This window comes from Emydura macquarii, unplaced genomic scaffold (assembly GCF_026122565.2).
Source record: "Emydura macquarii macquarii isolate MOO-44397 ecotype Brisbane River unplaced genomic scaffold, CSIRO-AGI_Emac_v2 contig_2422, whole genome shotgun sequence".
In the NCBI taxonomy this organism is placed as follows: Eukaryota; Metazoa; Chordata; order Testudines; family Chelidae; genus Emydura; species Emydura macquarii.
Genome location: NW_027132559.1, coordinates 41,208,763 through 41,233,894, shown reverse-complemented (window position 1 = coordinate 41,233,894; position 25,132 = coordinate 41,208,763). Strand labels below are relative to the sequence as shown.

The 25,132-nt window shown below is 39.6% G+C and overlaps 1 protein-coding gene across 1 annotated transcript in view; it reads left to right on the top strand.

Moving 5' to 3' along the window:
- The window catches only part of PIP4K2A (phosphatidylinositol-5-phosphate 4-kinase type 2 alpha), a 206,368-nt gene that overhangs the window by 127,892 nt on the left and 53,344 nt on the right, over nt 1–25,132 (top strand). The window contains exons 5-6 of the mRNA XM_067562364.1: nt 19,009–19,155; nt 24,113–24,151. Coding sequence (XP_067418465.1) covers nt 19,009–19,155; nt 24,113–24,151 — 186 coding nt within the window. The remainder of the gene's footprint in view (nt 1–19,008; nt 19,156–24,112; nt 24,152–25,132) is intronic.

Sequence of the window (25,132 nt, the reverse complement as noted above, 5' to 3'; positions counted from 1 at the left end):
GCTCCATTGAGTCCCCAGAAGAGCTCTTTTTATATATAAACATCAGAGAGCTCAGAGCAGTCTGTCTAACATGTCATGTGCTCTTACTCCACATTGCAAAGAAGGACATGAGGACACTTACGGACAACATGGCAGCCATGTTCTACATCAACAGGCAGGGAGGAGCTCGTTCTTCCCCCTTGTCAGGAGGCTGTTCACTTCTGGGAGTTTTGCGTAAAGCACTCACTCTACCTTGAAGCTTCTCACTTTCCGGGAGCCCAGAACGAGCTGGCAGATCACCTCGGCAGGTCTTTCTCCACTCACCATGAGTGGTCCCTCCGCCCCAACATAGCAAAGGTCATTTTCCAGCAGTGGAGGCCTCCCCTCGTGGATCTGTTCATGACCAGGCAGAACAGAAAATGTCACCAGTTTTGCTTTCTGCATGGCCACAGCCTGGGCTCGCTCATGAATGCCTTCTTACTCCCCTGGACAAAGCACCTGTTCTGTGCTTTCCTCCCTTTTCCACTTGTGCACTAAGTCCTGCTGAACGTCAAGCGGGACAGAGCGAGGGTTATTCTGATAGCCCCAGCCTGGCCATGTCAGCACTGGTTCAGCACACTGCTAGACCTGTCAGTAGTGACTTCGGTGATGCTCCCTCCCCTCCCAGATCTGGTCTCTCAGGACCACTGTTGAATGCGCCAGCAAACCTCAACATCTTCCACCTGACAGCATGGAAACTCCTTTGTTAAAGCCGTCAGAGCTGGCCTGTTGAGAGCAGATCCACCAGGTCTTGCTAGGCAGCAGAAAACCATCCATACCTCACCAAGTGGAAGCATTTTTCCATTTGGTCATCACAACAAGGCCTTTCACCCACTTGGTCATCTCTTCATACAGTGCTGGAGTGTCTGCTTCATCTGAAACAGCAAGCTCTACCAATTTCATTGATTTAAAGTACAACTCACAGAAATTTCAGCATTCCATCCCCGGCGGATGGCTAATTGGTTTTCTCACACAAAATATCCATTTGTTTCCTCAAGGGCTTAGAAAGGCTATTCCCACAAATTCAGGAGCCCATTCCTCCATGGGACCTAAATTTAGTCCTATGAAAGCTCACAGGCCCTCCCTTCGAGCCCCTGGCATCATGCCCCCCTGTCATACCTTTCCTGGAAGGTGGCTTTTCTGGTAGCAATTACCTCAGCCAGGAGGATCTCAGAGATCAGGGTCCTTACATCAGAAGGATAGTCTTCTTGAAGGACAAGGTGCAGTTCCACCCCCACCCTGTTTTTCTCCCAAAGATAGTTTCACAGTAATCAGGCTATTTTCCTGCTGGCTTTCTTCCCAAAAACCACACGTAAATAGGTAGGAGCAGCACCTCCATACATTGGATGTTAGACATGCCCTAGTGTTCTATACAGAAAGGACAAAACTGTTCCATAGATCCATGCAGCTCACTGTGATAATAGCAGACAAAATGAAAGGCCTACCCATTTCAGCTCAGATGATTTCATCCTGAATCATGTTGTGCACACGTGCTATGAGCGGGCAGGCGTCCCTCCACCAATCATTCTGTCCACTAATTCCATGAGGGAACAAGCTTCCTCAGCAGCATTCCTCAGCCAGGTACCGATCCAGGACATTAGCAGAGCAGCGACCTGGTTGTCAGTGCATACTTTTTCTTCCCACTACACCATCACTCAGCAAGTTAAGTATGACCCTGGTTTTGGTCGAGCTATGTTGCTATCTGCATATCCATGAACACTGAGCCCACCTCCTATAGCATTGCATGGGAGTCACCTAACGTGGAGTGGACATGTGACTCGAAGAAAAATGGTTACTAACCTTTCCGTAACTTGTTTGAGATGTGTTGCACATGTCCACTCTACAACCTGCCTTTTTACCCTTCTGTTGGAGTGGAGTTGTCCAGCAAGAAAGAACTGAGAGGGTGCAGGGTCGGCTGGATCCCTTATACTGTGCAGCATCAGAGGGCACAAGAGTCAACCCAAGGGTACCACTGAGAGAGAAAAATTTCCAGTGACTCTGTATGGGATGCGCACACATCTAACATGGAATGGACATGTGCAACACTTCTTGAAGAGCAACAGTTACAGAAAGGTTAGTAACTGTTTTTTCCATTTAAGAAGATAAAAAGCAAGCAACCATCTAGCCTGTATAGTGCAGGAAAAACAGCTTATAAATGATCACTCTAAAGGCTCAAAACCCCAAAGGCAAATAAAAATCACATGATTTTTAAATCAGTTTAATTATTTTTGAGGAGACCTGATTTGTGAATACTTGGAATTGACCGTCCTGTCAAACTTCCCTATGAGGGGCTTTTTCCCGCTTACTCTCTCTCTGATGCTCCAGTCCAGTGTATGAACTCCATTTGGGTTCAGAATGTATGCTGGGCCTAAAAAGCTGTGTGTGCTTGAGAACTACATATTTGATGATATCACTGTTATACATTTTGCTGGAGGTTTGCAGCACATTAAGACCATCTTTGGATCACACTCCTGCAGTAACTGAACTTTCTTTGCCCAAGAAAGACAACTACAAATGGTCAGAAAAATTTTGACAGAACATTTTTGATCAGAACTTGCCAGTTTTTCAAAATTGAAACACTTTGGTGGAGTTGATTCGATTTTGCCAAAGGTCCGAAGGAAACCTGTCTGCTTTCCTGCCAGCTTGGCCGCCTGGTTCCTCATCAGTCCACCTAGTGGGCTGCTGGGAGCCCTGGCTTCCTGGCTCCACAGCAGCCATGTGCCTGGAAGCCCTGAGAGCCTTGACTCATGGCTCCTAGACATCCCGTTGCCCCAGAGCTTCCACGGTCTATGGCTCCAAGACAGTCTGTCAGGCAGACCACCCCAGAGCTGGAGCTCCTTTCCCTTTTACAGAGAATTCAAAAATTTTTGGTTTTAGTTCTGAATCAGAACAAAGCCATTTTTCAAAATATCAAAATCCTCTGCAAAACAGAATTACTTCTCCCTCCAGCTCTACAGACAACTTGAAAATAGTCAGAGGAAGGACAATGTGTAGTAATAACAATATTACTTTACTTTAGATTTGAAAGTCGATCACTAATGAGCAGAGCTGCTGCTTTAGCAGCAGTGAGGCAGTTGGAGGACAGCAGGGAAAGCTGCTTTCCCAAAGCAACTCAGTGGCTGTGGTGCTGAAAGGAAAGGTGGGGACCCTACAGTTTTTGCATTGTTCACACTGCTGTTCAAATGCTTCAGACTTTCATCAGGGGATTGCCTTCATGGTTTTTTGGACTTTTCCTATGACTGTCTTAGCATTTCAACTTTTGACCTGTGAGTAATGTTACCTCCTCACATCAGGAAACTCCATCCTTAATTTCTCCTGTTTTCCTCTTGCTAGTGGAATTTTACTTTCAATGATGGAGTTCATTCTCCTGTCACTCTCAAAACACTATGGTTTTGAAATAGAAATGGTGTGCTATGAGAATATGAATTGGAAATTCCTGAAATTGAGGTAGAAGCTCCTTTTACAGTATCAGTGAAGTAGGACAGAGTGAGGACAATACTACATAGGAGAGGAAAGAGAAACCAAAAGCAGGAATAGAAAGAGGCAGCAGAGGAGCGAGGCACAGAGAGAAGAAGGCAAAGGCTGATACTGAGAAACAGGACAAAGGTGTCGTGATCTCCCTTTCTTCATTCATAGCCTTCTTTAAAACTTCTGTGAAGTGCATCAGTGACTATGCATGAAATATAGAGCACTTACAAAAAACTAAACATTTTATTTCTTCACAATTGACCCTTCAAACGCTGGATTACGGGCCTTCTTTTCAAATTTTTTATAGATGTGCATAACTGTATGCACAAATGCAAGAGTATCTTCTGTGTGCACTGGTGGATCTGACACAAAGTGCAGACCTACACAGATACTGGAAGTCAGGCCTGTTATGTATTTCAACTCACTTGCTGTATTGACTAATGTTGCAAGAAGACAGCATTTTCCTGTTTCTTTGGTGCCAAGCACATTGATGGGGTTTATTAAATAGTACCAGTGGTGGTGTGTGAGATTAAGATAATCTCATTAATCCTGAATCTTAAAACAAAAGCTGTGAGAGCAAGCATGATGGTATGCAGGTGACACTGTCAGGGAGGGAGCAAATTAAGAGAATGCAAAGCTTTACTCTCTTTTCCAACTTCTAGGAGTGGAGATGGAGAGAAATGCTTAAACTCCTCTCCCAAAAGAAAGAAAGGAGAAACGTTTCTGCTTTACAGCATCTGAGGGACATGGGAAAAGGGAAAGAATGATGCTCCGTCCTCCAATCAGCCAGAGCAGTGTAGAAGGGAGGGTGAAGGAAAGAACAAAGCTTCCACTCACTCTTAGCAGCTGGGGCAGGGAAAGTGGAGGAAAGAGAACAAGGCTCCTGCTCATTCCCACCAATCTTTGGTATGTGGGGGAGGAGGCTTCAGATTTATCACATCTGTAAACCAAGGTCATAAGGGAGTTTGGCCCTTCATCCTATGGAATCACAAAAATTCAGACAGGATGCCTTAAACTAAAACTGTGATAAAAATGCTAAATTCGGGCAGGATGTCTTAGAACTACAATAAAAATGCAAAATCGTTGGTCTATGTTGTAAGACATTAACTACCTTTGTAACAGCACCCAGCCATACCCTGTTAGATAAATAACAAGTGACTATATGTGACTCAGAACTCCCTGGCACCAGAAGAATCACCGGGACATGCTGGCACCGTGAGACCCCCATTGTGTGTTATAAGTACCCTATGTGCGGTAAATGACCTGTTAAGTATTAGAAACTCCACTATACGATCTATATGTAAAAAGGAATCTTAAAAACCTATATAAGCCACCTGTATTTTGTACCAAGGCAAAGTTCCAGAGATCAGCACTGGGACATGCTCTCTGGGCTTTCCTATAGCTGTCTGTGTGTATGTCACAATTAAAGTTCTGCTTGATCCAACCCTAAAAGAGAAGCTGCGTGATCTTTTCCACAACAATCTGATTCCAAGGCCAGCACTCTGAGAAGTACTGAGTGCCCCGTTTCCAAGCATTTGGGGGTGCTGCTTACTTGGGCACCCTCATCAAACCCCACTCAACAGCCTCTCATTATTGCATTTAGCTAGTAGATTTATTCCCCTGACTAGTAAATATCTGATTTTTCAGGCCCTGCCTCTTACACATTACTCATCATCATTCTACTGGTCGTCATAAGGCAAACTGTAAGTTTATGTAAACATCTATTAACCTGTTCCTTCTGATATTCTGTTTCTTAGAGAAACAAAAATTTACAAAAAATACTGGAGGAGTCAGACCAAATGAACATTTTACATAATGTTTCAGTCAAAGTGTTCATACTTGTGAAATTCTTCTTTCCAACACAGCACAAGCAAACTAGGAAGGCTATCACATATCTCAGGATCTGACATCACAAGCCACTCACTAATTGCTTTCATTGTCATCACAATCTTTTGGTTTGGGTATTAATTCATAGTTACCTGGATATATTATCCCTTGCTTGTTTCTCTCCATCTGTATAAATAAAATATAAGATTAATGTATTTTTATTTTGCTGAAGATATGCACTGTCATTTTAGTAAAAGATGATATTGTGAAAACTTCTTAGTTTGACAGTTTAGCTATTAAAGTTATTCTCTAATTGTAACTTGTGCTTTTTTAGTTGATAAAGCTTCCAATTTTTTGTCATAGCTTTGATTTCAAAGCATTTGATCTGTAAATCAGTGCAGCAAACTGAAAGTGTTACTCAGTTTATTTGTCCAGGTAACTAATGGTAATCTTTATTATCTGTGGAGTTAATGATCCAAATTTTGAGAAGGTTGAATTAGTTAAAAATTCAGATTACCTTTCAGAATAATTCAGAGTAAACCATTACTCCTTTCAAGAGTTTGACTGAAAGATGAGGCTAACGTGAATGAAAAATTCTTGGTGATGTTTAGTTAATGTTTGTATGGCATTTTGAAAATGTCAAGCTCTAAGTTAATAACTACAGTAATAGTAATTAATAAGACATCTTCACCAAGGTACATAGATGGACTTCACACCAATTAAAGAGAACCAAATATAAGAATGGGGAGCATGTATTACTTGAGAATGACTCTAGCCTGATGGTTCAGGTACTCACTAAGATGTGGGAGATACAAGTTCAAGTCTCTGCTCCAATGAATTACTTATTAATATGTGTTATGTCATTATTACTGTTGAATCTCTAGTAACTTGATTCAGATGTTTGGAAAAATGCGGTTGGTATAATTTTTGGATATAGCATTAAGTAAAAATACTTTCTGCTTCTAACATGCTTTTTACTGAAGAATTTCAGTGCATTTAACATGTTAGTTAAGCTTCATAAACACTCAGAAACTAAGGCACAGAGCAATTTCAATGTATGGTATTTTTGATAACTTGCTGTTAAAAGAACAAAGTGATTATGATAAAGCTAAAAGAAAAGTTAAATCCAAATTATCAAATTAAATCAAATCCTGTTGCAATGGCATTTGTATTGGAGTTGTTATATCAATGCCCATATACTGTATGAAACTGCCACTGGAAAAACAAGAATCAAAGTCTTTAGAAGTATAGTATCTGGTCTCAGACTACTTTTCAGTAACTTGTCAATGGGACAATTAATATTAATATATTGTGTGATGACCACTAATCCCTAACCAGTCAGTCTTCTGCGCAGTGCAAGTTGGTGGATATTTCCAATATGTAGAAGGTAAAACTGAGTTTTCACTCCTACCAGATTATTATCCTTTTGTGTTTAAATTTTCCTGGACTCACAGCCGTCTCCCTGGATGATGGATTTCTACTACAATATTGAATAGCATTCTTCAAAACCTGTAACGTTAGACTTCTCCCCTTTTACAACCCTATTACTGCTATTTTAAATAAGACTTTCAATAAAATAGCAGAAAATTGATAAAAAGATCAAATTTAATTAACACTAGAAACTAGCTATATTTAAGTATCCACAATTAAAAAGTTAAACTGAGCTAGTCTTGAAAGAATTACATGAAACATTACTATAAAAACCAGAGGGATCACTATATAAAAAGCAGAGAGGTGACTGAAGCTTCAATCTGAAGTCTCTCGTCAATTCACCAGATGGGCCTGGGACGTTGCTTTCATTCCTATAAAAACCTGCCCAGTAGTGAGAGCATTCACCTGGGACAGAGGAGAGTTAGGTCTATGTCCCTGCTCCAAGAAATGTTTGTTTATACAAAGTGGAACACATCAAACAGGAGACACAGAGAGAGAGACCCCAGAATACCCAGTAGCCTGGCTCCAAAAATTCCCAGCCTGCTCCTGACTGGTTGTCTTTTGCAGAAGGCCTGATACAGAAGGAACATCTAATTTGAGAATCCTGCCAAGATGCAGACATGTGCTAGAGCTCCAAGCTGCTCAGCAGCATCAGGACTTGGCAGTTTTGCATCTGCCCACTGGCAGAAATTTAAGATCTAGGGAATTTAGGCACCTCTTAGGTGGCAGCTGAGTAGGGGATTTTGAAGCTCTCAGTGGTTTCTAAGTGTTGGACTTTACCACCTAAATTGGCAGTCAGTTAGTGCATACTGCCAACGTTTAAAATTCTGTCTTGTATCAGGAGAATGGAGGATAAGATCAGTATGCAAAGTTCACTAGGGAACTTTTAGTGCACATCAGCAGGGTCCATGTGGAAAGTTAGCACACAGCATGCTGGAGTTCTGTAGATGCATAACCCATCCTGCTGCACAGTAACTGTTTGTCTAGACAAGCCCTTAATCTGGATTTTAAAAAACAAATGTAAAGGAAAATGTTTATGTTGGCATTATGCTTTAACCTACATTTAAAGGGTCCTTTTAACTATAAGACTTTTATTTTTCATTAAGGTTCTAGACTATTTTACAGGATACATTTAGCAAGACATTATATCAAATTTTCTAGCTTGTCAGAATTTTAAATGTTGAGAAGCTTCTGAAAATTCCACCTGCAAATTATAGCAGCATTTTTACAATACTGTACTATAAGAGAAAAAGGCTTCTTAATATAATCTATTGTATAAACATAGTCTCCAGTTTTAAAGCTTCTTTGTATAGGATTTTTAAAAATTAAAGTGTACTTTGAGAAAATGTAGGCAGCTGATGATTTTCAATAGAAGTTACTCTTTAATGACTAAACAGATTAAAACTGAAGTCTTATGACTGCTATAGTTTATCCATTTTCAAAAGAGGCGGTGTAGGTTCCAGCATCCTAATTTATCACTAGGGTATAATTCTACAAAAAGGCAATTTGATGTTCTGTTAATAATAAAAGGGGGAAAAATACCAAGTGAATAAGGAAAAGATAAAATGGGTGTGCAGCAAAATCTTCAGCATTTTAAAAGCATGAGATGCTGAAGAAACCATGAGGTGTTAAGCCTTGTCTATTCTAGAAAAGTTGCACCAGATTGATTTTAAAATTGATTTAGTTTGTGCATCTTCATTAGGAGGTTGCATCAGTTTAACTAGATCATTTTAAAATCATTTTAGTTAAACCAGTGTAATTTTTCTAGTATAGACAAAGACCTTAGAGCTTGCAGGAAAGTGCAACCCATCAGTCAAAATGTACATAACAATGCTGTGGAAAAATGAGGTTGGAATATGTTAGTCTTCAAAGTGGGGGGCCAGTGTAAAGACAATACCCTGATGACACATGAAGAATTTGAGCAGCAATGACAACTGAAAAACTTTTGTGATTCTTTTGATATTGCCATATAGCTTTCCAAAGATATTAATGTAAAAATTATTAAAACTGTAAGTGCCTGACACAAACAGATGAGTTTTTTTTAAAAGTACACAAGGACATTTCAAACAGCAGACAGTAATCATAAAATCATAGAAATGTAGGGATGGAAGGGACCTTGAGAGGTCATGTAGTCCAGACCCCTGCACTGAGGCAGGACCCAATATAACTAGACCATCCCTGACAGGTGTTTTTTGTCTAACCTGTTCTTAAAAATCACCAACGAAGGGGATTCCAAAACCTCCCTTGAAAGTCTGTTCAAGAGCTTAACTACCCTTATAAATTAGAAAGGTTTTTCCTAATATGTAACCTGAATCTCCCTTGCTGCAGATTAAACCCATTACTATTTGTTTTACCCTCAGTGGACGTGGAGAACAATCAATTACCATCCTCTTTATAACCACCTTTAACATATTTGAAGACTAACAGGTCTTCCCTCAGTCTTCTTTTCTCAATACTAAATGTGGCCAGTTCTTTTTAATTTTTCTTCATAGGGCAAGTTTTCTAAACCTTTTGTAATTTGTGTTGCTCTCTTCTGGAGTCTCTCCAATTTGTCCACATCTTTCTTAAAGTGTGGTGCCCAAAACTGGACACAGTATTCCAGCTGAATTGACACCAGTGCCAGTAGACGAGCACAATTACCTCCTGTGTTTTACATACAACATTTCTGTTGATATATCCCAGAATATTAGCTTTTTTTTGCAACCATATCACATTATTGACTCATTTAATTTGTGATCCACTGTAACTCCCATATCCTTTTCAGCAGTACTACTACATAGCTACTTATTTCCCATTTTGTACTTGTGCGTTTTTTTTTTCTTCCTAAGGGTAGTACTTTATTGAATTTCATGTTGTTGAATTCCGCCCAATTCTCCCATTTGTCAAGGTCATTTTGAATTCTAATCCTGTCTTCCAAAGTACTTGCAACCCCTCCCAGTTAGATGTCATCCACATATGTAGTAAGCATACTCTCCGCTCCACTATCCACATTATATTGTCATACACTGGTACCCAGGTATTGAAAAACAATAGTTTATAATTTGTACTACCGTAGCACCTAGGAGCTCATTGTGCTGGGCTCTGTAGGAACACAGAATAAAAGAAGGTCAAGTCCTAACAGAATGTATTAGCATAAAATCTCTGAGGAAAATATTTGTTAAACTTGTGCATAGTGTGAGACATTAACTAGCTCAGCATATATATATTCAGAATGATCCCTGAGGCTCATCAAAAGTCAACAGAGGAATAAAAAGTACAAGGGGGAAAAAATGTTACTTGGGAATGTGACTGTAGATTGCCTGAACAGGGAGGAAGGCTGGAGGAACACACATGAATCTTCTGGAAGCTTTATGATGACATAAAAAGTAACTAGAAGAGAGACTAACTAACTGTTGATACATCCAGATTTTCAATAAAATGAGGTCCATGAAGGGATCTAATGACGGCTATTGCTAAAATGGAGGAGGCTTTAGTGAATTCACAATGAGAGAAACTTGAAAGCCAGCTCAGAGCATGAGAAGCAGCTAAAATTTCTTATGGATAAGGATTTCAAGCCTGTGGGACCAAGGGGCACAAGATTATTCCATTGCACACCCACCCTTCTGGTCTCATCATGAGTAGCTGCCCCGGCTGGCTGCATATTTTCTCCCTTGCCCCAGATAACTGTACACAGCAGTGGTACCTGCTGCACTGCCTGCTGTCTCTACGGCCACAGACAGCCTATAGTGAACAGCACTGTGCAGTGCAGTGGAGAGGGAGGGAGAATGCCCAGTCAGCAGAGGCATGGAAAGGTGGTGAAAACTGGAGATGGGTGGAAGGAGATGGAGAACAAAGAAACAAGATAAAAAGCAACAGCAAAAAAAAAAAAAAAAGAAAGAAAGAAAGAAAGAAAAGCAGAAAAAATGCACCAAGTCAGACAGAGGTAAGAAAAGAAAGGAGACAGAAAGACAGGTCAGAGACAATGCACAGAAAATAGGTGAGAGAAGGCAAAGGACACCAGGGCATGGTGCAAGACTATGTGGAGTTCAGGAGCTAGCACAAATTCATTGTATAGGGGGTGTAATCTAGGATTTGAGTCTAAGGTTGAGAGCCATTGCTGGTGGGAAGGAATTTTCTAGCGCAAGTGAGGGAAATGAGCTGGAGAAAATCTTTCAACCAGAAGATGATGATTACCAGCCAAGGAATCTGGATAAGCCACTTGTAGAATAGGAGACCGTGATGTCCTGACATCAGACCCGTAGGCTGGAAGAGAAAAGAGAATCTTCATTCAGATTGTACTTGACTTTTATGTGTGTTCTGTATGTATGTACTAAAAATGGTATTCTGATATCATTCTGAGGGCTTGTCAACAGTGTGAGGATTTAATGTGCACTATGGGATGTGATTTCTGAGGCACCCTGATGTGTTGAGCATGAATTGGTGGGTGTAGTCCCTGCTGGTATTCACTAAAAATTCCTTAGTGCACTTAATGTAGTATTATTTCAAACAGTACTACATTAAAGCACACTAGGGAACAATCAGGGTGCAACAGTAGTGTCTATATGGACCAATTAATGTGCAACACATCAGTACACTTTAGAAGTTACATAGAGCACATTACTCCATTATCTAGACAAACCCAAGATGGGTAGTTCTTGAGGAAGTAACCAACATATCGGAGAAGCACAGAGAAGATAGCGGTAATTTTTTAAGCAAAATAAGGAAATATTATGTGCCGAGTTACTTCTATTCAAAAGATAAGTCAAGAATCTTAAATTTTTTAGAATATTAGTATGACTGTGTGTGTGTGTTTATCATCTTGCAAAGGGAAAAGGTTCCTAGGTGTTCCCCCAATGGTCCTTTATGGCAGGACTTTGCAGGGAGTGGAGAAAAAACTACAGATTTTGGGCCAAATTCTTTGCTGACTTGAACTCCATGCAAATCATGAGGTCGCACAGGGTGTTTTCCACACACAGTATGGCCCTTCGTGCTTACAATAAAATAACTGTTCTGTAAAAATGGTCTTGCTACAGAAAATCAGGAGAACCAGAAAAGTAAAGCTAAGCTTAATTACTACCTACTGGACTGGAACTCTTTTTCCTGAAAAAGACGACCACAGAAAACTTTAAAGAACAGTTATCTATTATGTTACTTCATTGAGTTTAAATACATACATAGGATGAAATCCTGGCCACACGGAAGTCAATGGCTAAACTTCCATTAAATTCCACAGGACTGGGATTTTACACATAGTTGTTAAATATTTACCCCATGAATGTTGTGTGATGTGTCCATTTTAAAGAGATATTTAGCCTGCAGCTCATTTATCAGAAATCAGTGTTTTATGTGAGTGTTCCTGCTATCAGACCTGTGTCCTGGACAGACACAAAAATTGGTGATCATCCATCCAGACTAACTTTCAAATTGATATGTAAAACTAAATATTATGTCCTCTTGCGGCCTCGTATCTGTAAGAATCTGAGCTCTAGGACTGTGAGTTAAGGACATGTGCCTCAGAACTGTGTTTATGAAAAACTGAGCTAAATGAGTGCAATTTCATTTAAATCTCACACCGTTTAACAATGAGAAGCCTCTTTCACAGCTTTTACAAGACTCATGATGTATTGCAGATATCTCTTGCATTTATTACTTTTCATTGCTTTCTTTGTCTTGTAATTCGGCTAATGAATCCCTTCACTGGGTCAGCTACATGCCGAGTCAGATAATTTTCCTGTTAAATAGTTCATCGGTTTGATAAATTCCATCATACTAGGGCTTGATAAAACAATAGCACTCAACCCTATTCTGAGCGAATGTGTGAGCCTATGTAAGGTTCTTTTTTTCCTTCTTTTTTTTAATTTAGAGACAGTAATTTGTTATAACACAATTCTCTGATCTAAATTTTCCAAGAGTAGGATTTTTCAACCTGTTTTTTCCCCAACACAATGAGATGTTTTCTGCTGTCTAGGAAAAGGAAATGAAAGGGAAGAATGAGCACAAAGAGCAGTGTCTACTGCTGCTTCTTTAACTTCTCCAATGTATTTTTGAAGTTATATCACTAATCAGTTTACCACCCCCACCACTGCTTTAATCTGTACTATTGCCATTTGTGCAATTTATAACTTAAGTCCACTATAGCTTTGGTCGCATTGCTGGCAGTCTTTTTGTAAATATCATAATTATTTTAAAGGGATAACAAGGAAGAGAGAGAAAATCCAGAGTACATACAGAATTAACATTTGCAGAGTACCTAATTAAGTGAGAAAGGGATGTTGAATCTTAGACTATGGAGGAATCAACAACTCTTCCCCACTCAGGCTCTGGGAGATCAGGGGTCAACTACCTGCAATATCATCAGGCTGGTGTTGCCAAAGTTCTCCTGCAGAAAAACTTTTCTCTTTTTTGGAGGGAGGGCAGCAGCCTTATATATCCGGGATGATCTGGAAAGGGCACAATTATTCTTCCTGTAATTGAGTGTCACCATTGCAATTGTATGCCCTGTGTCACCACTGCAGTCCTCCTAAGAGGTCACCAAAGTCATCTTGCAAAAAGTGGAGGAGCCAGGATCTGTTATTTCTAAGGCAAAAAGATGCAGAAAAATATTTTGGATTGAGGAGAACTTTGAGACTGAGTTTATATAGCACATAAAGGAGGATTTAAGATCACAAACATTTGTTACTCATTTCACCTTTGATTTGTGTTAACGAAAAGGTCATATCATTGCCTAGTTGAAAACTATAGTTGGATGCACAGCTGGCCAAATGTGCCCATATACTGATGGTACTTTATTTTGTTAAATGTAATACAACCTTTCCACTGTGCAGAAAATCTATGAGAAAAATTATCTATCCAAAGTAATAAGAAAAATGGATAGTAGGGTGTTTCATGCAATGCCCATGTAAGAAAATGGATTTTATACACATAAGGGCTTGTAATTGTATTATTAGCTAAGTATTATAAATATTTTCACAAGGCTGCTTGATAGAATGGTTTTAATGTTCTTTAAAAAAGAATTAGCCTTTATTATTACAGGAGTGAAGGTCTTCTCTTTCACTGAAATTAAGCAGTCCTGCTAAGTATATACTGGCTTGTTTTCTAGGCTCACTTTTATTCCAGCTCTGAGCGGAAACTTCAGGAAAACTTTCCTAAAAAGCACTTGAAGTGACTAAATTGCTACTTCATTTATATCAGGATGGACAAATTGAAAATCTGCCAACCGTGGCCATCAATGCAAGTCCTGCTGGGCTCCCACCCAAAAAGATGATTCACTTTACCTCCTCTGTGATGCAGAGATGGGGGATATATAGTTTCAAAGGTAGGAAGTTCTAGACCAACCTCATAGATTATGGCTGCAAGTGGCATTCCTCCCTTTTCCCTTTGTGTCTCCCCATCAAGATAAGAAATGCTATAAAGTAAAATTTGGGGTAATCTCTAATATTTTTTTAAGTGGCAGTTGTACAAGTCTCCACACTCAGTCAGCAACAAGTAGGAAAGAAAAGTTTTTATGATGGAGCATGCTCTGTTAGAAGAAAGCCTCTTAAAACTCTACAATGACATGGCCAAGTACCTCTTTAATCCTCCTAGTGCCCTTTGAGCTATGCTCGGGGAAGGTTCTAATATAAAGAATTCTACTGGTAGAGTCAAAACTGATCACTTTGTCTGAAATGTACTAACAAATAGCTAGCTTTAACTTTACATTCCAGTAAGACATAAATCAGATTTCTTCTGTTCCCCTCTTGCATAATACCAAAGAGAAAAGATCATTTACATCTTGCTACGTGGGATATGAATTTCAGGGAGTAGACCAGAGTTGTTTTTATGCTTACAGTAAATACTTTGCATGTCTGCAATGTTAACACATTGTTATTTTACAGATGGGGTTGCTGAGGCACAAGAAGTTTAAGTGATTTGTTCCAAGTCACACAGCAAGTAGCAGAGCTGGGCTTGAGCCCTAACAGCTATGAGGAAGGATTTTCCAGTGTTTAGGGCACTAGTCTGGGACTTCAGATACCCAAGTTCAACTCCCTGTTCTGCCATGGACTTCCTGTGTGACCTTGGGCAAATCACTTAGGGATAGGTACACAGAGGAATTAGGTGCTGCAACATCTAATTCCTAGGTACCCTGCCTCCAAGTAGAATCGACAGTCCTGAGTTAGGCACCCATGCTCACCATGCATTGTATGGAGAAAGTTAGATTCCTTAAAAAAAAAAAGGGATTCACAGAAGTTTGCTAACTGAGCGGGGAGCTGCCTAAGCTAGCTAGCACCTGTTTCCTCACCATGTTCTAAACTCTGCCCCTCGGAGGAAGTTAGGCCCCTAACTCCAGGCTGGAGGAAGGTACCTATTGCCACGTGGGATTCACAGCTGATAACCCTTTCCTGGATTTAGGTACCCAAGTCAAGTCAGCCCTCCCTTACAAACAATTCATAGATTCCAAGGCCAGAAGGAATCATTGTCATCTTCTAGTTTGATCTCTTACATAACACAGGCTATAGCTATCCCCAAAATAATTCCTACAGCATATTTTATAGAAATCATCCATTCTTGATTTAAAGATTCCCAGCCATGGAGAATCCGCCACAGCCCTCGGAAATAACCATTAGAACAGTTTATCAAGGGTCATGGCGGATTCTCCATGGCTAGCAATCTTAATTTAAAGATTAGATGTTTTTCTAAAACATCTGTAGGAATTATTGTGGGGAAGTTCAATAGCCTGTGTTATACAGGGGTTCAGACTATATGGGAGAAAGGCCCATTATAGCCAATAGCCCAGGGGTTAAGGCACACACCTGGAAGGTGGGGAAACCTGTTTTCAAATCCCCACTTTGCCTGATTTGGAGCAGGGACTTGAACCCAGCTCTCCCACAGCCCAGTTGATTACTGTAACCAGCAGACTATTGGATAGTCGTGGAGAGTCTTTCTCAGTCTTTTCTGCTGAAGCTGTTCCACTTTGTATAAATAAATAAATATTAATTTGGCCAGAGAGAACAAAAGTGAGAGATTGACTTAGTAGCCCAGGGGTTAGGGCATTCACCATGATATGGTGACCTGGGTTCAAGTCCCTGCTGCAAATCTAGGAGAGTAGGGATTTGAACCTGGTTTTCCTATATCCCAGCTCAATGTTTTAACAAGTGAGCTACTGGGGGACAAATGTTAGGTAGTGTGCCCCCCAAAAGGCCCTTCCCTTGTGTATGGACTAGGCCTGCCCAGAGAATGGCTATTGGATCAGGTCCCACATGTGAGAGAAGTCGGGGGAACACTTAGTTTGAGAATCCCACCAGGGTGTGAGCACAGTGGCATACCGGGGGTCTCCAGTGCCCGGGGGCCAAGCCTGCATTTGCACCCCCCTGCCTCATGCCATCTCTCCTCCCCCCCCGCCACCCTCCAGCTGCCCCGGGGAGGGGGGCTCTATACCTGGGGGGTGGAGGGATGTGAGGCCAGGGGGGCGCAAATGCAGGCTTGGCTCCGCCCTCCCATTTACCCGCCTCTCCCACTCCAGCCTGGCAGCAGCTTAGACAGGGAAGGCCTCACCCCCATGGGGGGGCGGTGCAGGAGAGGGAGCAGCCGCCCCTCAGCCTTCTGTGCCTCCCGTCTGTCGTAAAGGGCCGGCCCAGTGCCCCTCATTTACCCGGACAGGGCAGCCTCACCCCCGTCTCCTGCGTGTTGTGACGCCCCTCCCCGCAGGCCAGCACTTGGGAGTCTCCCCCTCCACCCACCTCAGTATGCTACTGCTTGAATATGCTCTGCAATATTAGGACTTAAGCAGTTTTGTGTATGCTCACCAACAGAAACTTGGATGGCCATGGGGACTTTATCAGCAGAAACTTAGGTGTCTACAGTGATAGGTGGTAGCTGAACAGGTATTTTGAGAATATCAGTGGTGCCTGAATGTTGGATTCAGGCACCAAAAGAGGCAGTTAGGTGCTTAAGTAGCTTTGTGGATCTAGCCCTTAATTCTCAGTTCCCCATCTGTAAACTGGATAATGGTACTTCCTTACCACACGGGCACTCGGATGCCATAGTAAAATGGCACCATAAATTCCTTACATGGATAGACCATTCTACCTTTACAGTTGAACAATCCATGGACAGTTTCTTCAGCACAGAAATTCTTCCCCAGTTGGATGTTTCATTTTCAGGGTCATCATGGAAAACAATCATCCCAGTGGAGCCAGCACCTAGAAAATGTTTTTATGAGCACAATTCCCAACCTGCTAGAGCACAAATATAAGACATTAGCCTTTACAATATATGCACATAATGGTGAACATAACTCAATAATAGAAGAAGCTACTTGAAATAACGTGGACTTCACTTTTAAATGGGTTAAAAATATTCTATGACCTCAAATTTAGTATTTTTATGTCAATTTATGGTGCTAAAATCTGGAAGATAATACCAGGTTTGTGTGTAACAGTGATATGTTTGTGGCTAAAATGAGTGATATACCCTATAATAGGTGTAGTGTAGCATGCTTACAAGGCTAATGACAATCATGTAATCAACAATTTTTCCTCTATAACTCAGGACCTTTGATCAAGTGGATACAGAAGTTGAGTTATTAGACACTGTGCACTGATTAAATCATCTTTTGAGCTTTTATCTTTAGTCTCCTTGTACTGTTTGGCACATAAAGTGATTCAATTTCTTGATCATAATTTGTTCAGCTCATAGTAAATTCCAGCTCTGCTGTTTACCTATTTTCCTTCAGTTCTTGCTGGACAGGATTGTTTTCAGGACCATTTTGAAATTTTTCCTGAAAGTTAGCTAAAAATTTTCATATAAACAGAATTTCTTTCTTTAGTGTCTCTAAAACTTTATATCAGAATAGTGACAATGAGTGAGACACATTCTTTAGATGTTAGCAGAACACTAAGGACTTGGAAAATCTGCAGGGCTCCACAAGAGACAGACCAATTTGTATGGCCTTCTGGATTTGAAATTTGATAAGAACTTTCCTAGAAAACTGCACTTAAACATGTTTCTTATTAAAAAGATGCTAACATAATTCCAAATCTCATTGTAATCTGAGTTTGAGTATCTTTGTCAAATGGTTTAAATTGCTGTATTTAGGAACTTGATGTAAAATCACCTGTATTTCAACAGACTGTGCTCTGACAACAGTGGTTATTTTGGATGCAAAAAGGACAGAGGCTTTAGGTTTCACCAAACACTACTAATTGTTCTGCAGCTGTTTCTACTTTTAGTAGAAGCTTTTGGTAGCACTTTCTTTCCCCATCTTATAAGGATTTGATTTTTTATTTTATTTTATTTTTGTTAGGGCCATCTGATTGAGACTTATATAGGATTAAGATAGAGAGGAGCACTATCAGTTCTTTTTCTGTTGTCTCATACCAGACCGGTCTAACTTTCGTCTTATGTTTTTTCCAGACAGCGGGAGGGAGGTATTTGAATTAATGTTCAGATTAATCTAGTTTTGATACTTGAAAATGTGTTTTTAGAATAACTTATTATTCTTTCTTAACTTTTTTCTTGATGAATTCTAGACTTATTTATGCTTCCTTTAATATTGTTTCAACAATACTCTCAATTACTATTTGGAAGACAGGTGATATCAGAACTGTGATGGAGCACCCTATGTCTGTAGGGTGATAGACTCTCTTCAGGGGTAATAGCCTATCTGTGAAGAAACATGGGGAAATTAAATATTCTATAAATAAAAAGCACATGTATTCTACATTTTTTTCTGTCTGCTGGAAGTATTCTGTGTAATCCTGAGTTGCCGACTTAACATGGGAACTAGCACAAAGGAATTGACAGATACCATTTGTTGTTTATATACACTGTAAGCATACAATATACTAAACAGGTATGGGGGAAATTATACCAAACAAAGTATCTACAAACTAAAGGCAAAATCCAGTACAACAAAGAGTAAAACAAACTGGAGTAGTGTTTGAAAGGACAATTTCTCCTTTGTATGAGATCAAATTGTGCTGATTTTGGTATCCTTTGGACTGATAAAACACAAAGTACTGTCAATTAACACAATCAAAAGTCTACCCTATTCTGAAAAGCCAAGGAATTCAGTAAAGGAATGCTGGTAATATAAAAAAGATTTTGTTTTTGACAGTGGTCTACAAGTACCTTTTGTGTGGCTTGCCTATGACAGTGGTTTTTGTGTGAATGCAGTGTGTTTGGACACTTGATTCTTCAATGATTTGTATATCCACATATGACAAACATGCAGTATATATATTTGTCTCTTTGTGCTTGATTTTTTTAAAGCTTTATTAATTTCAATTTTTTTTCTGTCCCTTGTAGTATATTGTGGAGTGTCATGGGATTACACTTCTTCCCCAGTTTTTTGGCATGTATCGGCTTACCGTTGATGGAGTTGAAATATATATGATTGTAACAAGAAATGTGTTCAGCCATCGTTTGTCTGTTTATAGAAAATACGATTTAAAGGTAAGAAATAACTTTGGATATAAATAATGGCTAAAATAGTCATTAAAGTAAGTGTAAACTATTCTATTGAGTGTTTTAGACATTGGTTGTTGCAAAGCACAATCAAATCTGTTAAATGAATATTGTTCAGAAGTTATGTTGGTTACTTCTAAAATAAAGAAAACTTGTGGTTAGCTAAACCGGAAAACATTTTAATACAAGTTACACCATTTAAGCTGTATCAGGCATCCTTTAACATTTTAAGAGTTGTAATTGACTAGGTTTAGCAAAATGTCTATCACTTATTTAGTTTTCAAAGTGATAGTTCATTTGATATGTAGGTAGAAGAGTTGGACTGAATTGTTTTCCCAATAAAAAATGTTTGGCTATTATTTCTAATTCTAATTCAGCCAATATTTAATATATAATTCTTAATGAATTCTCCAAATGTATTTTTCAATCTCTTTTCTTACGGGATTTTGTTTTAATTTCCTTCAAAGTCTTTCCTGATATTTCTAGACAGTCTTTTTAGTAAATGTCATTTCCACACATTTGACTACATAAGTATGTCTACAAGCTCATCCAAAGATTACTTAGTACTGTATATTACTGAGAGAAGTGTTATACTACAGAATGCATCATCCCTTCCATCTCCACCTATTGCTGCCAAATAGTTACCTAGAAAAGGTGTCACATGGATGTTTCACCCAAGCTGATTTCTCAGAACTGACTGGCAGGTGGTCAAGAATTGGCTCATCAGTGTCTAGCATTATGGCCACAGTGGGGGAGACTAAAACACGAGAGGAGATTACTAGGGGAGAATGGGAATGCTACTTAGTTGTGCTATGAACTCTGTCTTTCTCAAATAGACACTCACATTCATGCTGCCCTTTAGTCCACCTTCAGTTAACTAGCTGACACAGGCCATATCTTGATCAGTAAAGATACAGGAGTTTGTACTGAACCAAAAGCACACACATTGTGGGAGCCCTCCAAAGGTGTTTCAAAGAATGAGTCAGCAATCTTTAACTGAATTAGAGATGGATGATTTATAAAAGATTTGGGGAGGATTCAATTTAGAAAAGCGTCCAGATGCTTAACCAGTGATCTTTGATCTGTTCAAAATTGGTTTTATCATAAGATTTCCAATACTTCTTGGCTTGACCATATTGGAAATACCCAAAGAAATGCTCTCCTCATTTTATATTCTTGTCTTGAGCAAAACTTGGAAAATACAGAGAGGCATTTCAAGTTTGAGGCCATTTGAGCTCGTTTGCTCATCTGTAACTATCATCTTCCTTGTCAAGCCAGTAGGCGCAGTGTCTCCCCCTCTCACAGCTCACCAAATTTTTGTATAATTTTAGACAAAACTATCTCAGTTATGGGTTAGGGTTGACATGCAGTCAACACATATCATAATTAGTCTTGTTCCAAAAATGGGGAATTTGGTTTGTTTGTGTGCTGCTTGGTTATTTAATATTATGTATTGTGGGACTTGTTTTTCTTCTTTGATGTTATTGAATTTTTAAGTATTTGTCAGGGTACCTAGAGTGCTCTGATAGGCACCTCCTGTTATTGTATAAATGTGTTGTTTATTTGTATTGCAGTAGTGCATGGAGACTCTAGTTTTATTGTAGTAGTAACACTACAAACACATCATAAAAAGAAATGTAAAGAAAAAATCTGTCACATTTAGCTTACTAAACATAGCATTTGTTGCTAGTTACCTCTCCAGCTACGTCTGTACTTCTATTAATTTGTCCAATTGAAGAAGGAGAATCCAAAAGTGCTTTGGTGGGAAGACTCTTATTTCACAGGCTAGGTTATTCTTCAGGATGAACTTTCACCAGACAGATTTACGGTGACGTTGGGCATAATAGTACTAGAAAGAAAATAATCATTGTTTTCTAACTTGGTTTAATGTTACAGTGCCTGCAAAGTCCATGGGAGCAGAGGCCATTGTAGTTAACTGAACATTTTCAAGATACATTAATTGAGAATTTACACTTCTATTTTTTCTCTGTGTTGTTACAAGGAAGATCTAAGATTACTATAGCTAAAAGAACTTAGAGACAAAGGGTGAGATTTTCAAAAATACTCAGCATTGGCCTAACTCTGCTCCTGTTGAAATTAGTAGTAAAACTTCCATTGATGTTGGTTGGAGCAGTCAGGCCAACACTGAGCACTCCTGAAAACTTTATCCAAAATTTGGTGTAAATTTTTTTTCAGTTTGAATACTTTATACATTTGACCTTCTGTATATAGCCATTGTCCCCAGTTGTTTGTGAATGCCCATCACACAGCAAGAGGGAGAAGACAAATATTTTTATAAGTAAGAAAGTATGATTGTAAAATCAGAAAAATTGGCAAGATTTAGTGGAAAAGGCAGTACCTAAAAGTACATTTAATTAATTTTGTTTAAATTAGCTTGATTTCAAGTTTAATAGTGTCCCTTTAACTTTAGCTTTTACAGTTTTCCTTTTTGCTTTGTTTGGTTCTGAACTGATCTTTCTTCCAGACAAGTAGCCCCTGGCAATAGATGGGAGTGATATGACGCAGAACACAAAAAAAAATGTGTATAACTACCTAATTCAAAGGGCCTCCTCTCACTGGGTTATTTTGGCAGCTTATGATGTAGTGAAATGAAATCCCTGCTCAGTTTTCCATATAATATAGCTAATGACTACTGTCCATACATCTGTTCTGTACATCTAGTTCCCCAGATACCTCTCTACAAATAAAACATTGAAGCATTTGGCTTTAAAATGTGTGTAGAGAAAGGGAAGGCTATGAATTTTTAGGATCATTACAGTTAGTATCCTCCTTTTCAGCATTTCTCCACACTGCACGTACACTGCAACAAAAGTACTCAGTGAATGCTTTATAGATCTTGTGAGGCTGTTGTCTGCATGCTGTAAAACATATTAATTATTTATTATTATCCTTAGCCTTATTTATTTCAAACATTGCCTACTGTGTGGGAGGTACATTCAAAACACTTAAGAAGGACAATTCTTGATCCAAGGAGCTCACAATCCAGGAAATAAACACACACCTTTTTTTGTCACTTGCAGCTTGCTCAGAATGCACAAGCATGTTTGCTCACTAGTTTGAGCACAGACCATTTTAAAACAGCATTCAAAACTCTATAATCAGACATAGTTAAATCCCACTAAGGACAAAGTCTTGATAAAACCACTGCTGATCCCATGTTTGTATATATATTTTTTACTTTCCTTTCTAGCTTTACATCACCCCTAATTTTATATTTCACAGTACTGCTGTACAGTGCTTTCATTGCTTTTGTTTGTACTTTCTAATATTTTAAATATTACACAGTATATCATATTGTCACAACATCCTGTGTATCTTAGCAAAGTGTGTTAAAATAAAATAGTATAGTTATCATATATTCTCCTTCCATATTAGTGACACTGCAATATAGGCACACAACACTTAGATGTCTGTCAAAGAAAATGAGCCTCCCAGATGTTTTCTTACTAAAATGCAATAGGATTGGGTCTGAGGAGAGAAACCACAACAGGAGGAAGAGAATGGTTGTAGAATACTCATTAATTTAAACTTACTTCCTCCCCTTCATATGGGTCCTCTCCATCCTCTTCAAATTATTGCAGCAGGCCAAACAACCTGAGCTGTGTGTGGCAAAATAACCACTTTACCACGTGATGGGTCCCCTGGGATGCCACCTGGGACTGGGATACCACTGTACCTCCTTAACTCTCTAAACTGGGATGTCTCCCACACTACTTTGCTGGTGACAAGCAGCAAACCCCTCCAGGTGCTTTTATCACTTAGCCTGACAGTAGGTGGAGCCCTATGCCCAGCTAGATTGCATGAATGCTTTCAGAGTCACTCACGAATCTCACAGAGAGAGACCCCAGCCAGTTCACCCCAGTTCCCTGCCCTCCCCCCGAAGTTGCCCTGTCCTGTCCTGGTCAGAAGTCTGACCGGTAAGTTTATCATCCGGTTCACCCTTCCCTCAGTGTGGAGGAGACATTCACCAACTTTTTTGTTAACTGAGCGGGGATTTTTCCAAACACTTCATTGAAACACACTGTTTAAGTAAAGAATATAAAACAGATTTATTAACTACAGAAAGATGGACTTTAAGTGAGTATAAGGAGTAGGCATAAGAAATAAGATAGATATCACAGAAAATAAAGATAAACATGCAATCTAAATCGTAAATCTTTAACACTAGCCAATATCTAGATTAAGCAGTTTTCTCCCTCCACTTGGATGTTCCAATTCTCAGTATACAGGCATCTCTCAAGCCTGGGGTCCAATCTCTTAGTCTTCCAGCATTCTTGTTGCTTTCAGCGTAGATGTGGGAGGAGAAAGGACAAAGCATGCAGCCTCTGTTCCTTTTATATCTTCTGACCATGTGGCCACTGGACGTAAGTCTAGACATGTCCAGGTGGGCTCTGCTGATGCTGAGTCACCAGATTGCTTATTCCCTCCCATGGGAGTGAATCATAGAGTTGAGCAATCTTTATTGTATAGTCTTGTGCAAAAGTCATTGTATAGTAAATCCTTTATTTACAGCTCCTTTGCTGATTGATGGCTGCTGAACCCCTCATAGGCAGGGGTGCCTCCTCTGTTACTAGTAAGCTTATAACATATTGTAATAACAGCCCAATTTTATAACTTGATACATACTAGCAATATGAATATTTTGACAGCACAATGGGTTTTAGCAGATTATGACCTCTCTTTAGATATGTTACATGGCATGTTTAATATGTATTATTACAACTATGCAGAAATGATGAATATGGGTTTACAGTGTGCTGCTTTGGAGTGTAGTGTGTCACACCACATCTCTGCCAAATAGTTCTCAAGTTCAGGACGCAATTTTGCCAACCCATTCTGTACCCAGTTCTGATAAATTATCTTAAAAGTTTTAAATTTATTTCCTGTTATGTGCACATTTTTAGATCCAGTCTTTCTGTTTCAGGGCTCTACTGTGGCTAGAGAAGCCAGTGACAAAGAAAAGGTATGATGAATTTACATTTCTTGTCCAGTTACTTATCTGCTAACTTGTTTTAGGGCAAGTATGATTGGTGCTCTTGTGTGCTTACCCTTTCTTTTCCCTTCTGTTCTACTCCTTCTTACCCTTTTTTTCCCTCAACTCTGGTTCATCTATTGAAGCCCTACAAAGTTCTGTAGTGTGATTATGATATCAGAAGTAAGATTTCTAACCATCAGGGGAGTGAAGTTCTGGAACAGCCTTTCAAGGGGAGCAGTAGGGGCAAAAAACCTAACTGGCTTCAAGACTGAGCTTGATAAATTTATGGAGGGGATAGTACAATGGGATAGCCTAATTTGGCAATTGACTGATCTTTGACTACTAGCGGTAAATATGCCCAATGGCCTGTGATGAGATGTTAGATAGGTTGGGTCCTGAGTTACTACAGATAATTCTTTCTGTGTGTCTGGCTGGTGAATCTTGCCCACATGCTCAGGGTTTAACTGATCACCATATTTGGCATCAGGAAGGAATTTCCCCTAAAGGCAGATTGGCATAGGCCCTGGGCTTTTTCGCCTTCCACTGCAGCATGGGACACGGGTCACTTGCTGGTGGATTCTCTGTACTTTGAAGTCTTTAAATCATTATTTGAGGACTTCAGTAACTCAGTGTTTGGTTAGGGATCTATTACAGGAGTGGGTGGGTGAAGTTCTGTGGCCTGCATTGTGCAGGAGGTCAGACTAGATGATCATAATGCTCCCTTCTGACATTATAGTCTATGAGTAAGTGAACAAATCCACCTCTTCTTCTCCACCTATCCTCCTTTTTTCCTCTCCTCTTCCCAGGTCCTTCTGTTTCTGCCCTGTGAAAAGCTTATTGTTGTGACTTGTGGCATCAGAAAGTTTTCTCCTACTTCCTCCCCTTTCTTCTCTTGCCACTTTTCATGCTGCAGTCTTATGGATAATCTATTTTATTTGATGGAAATGACATCCTTTCTAGAGTGACTAT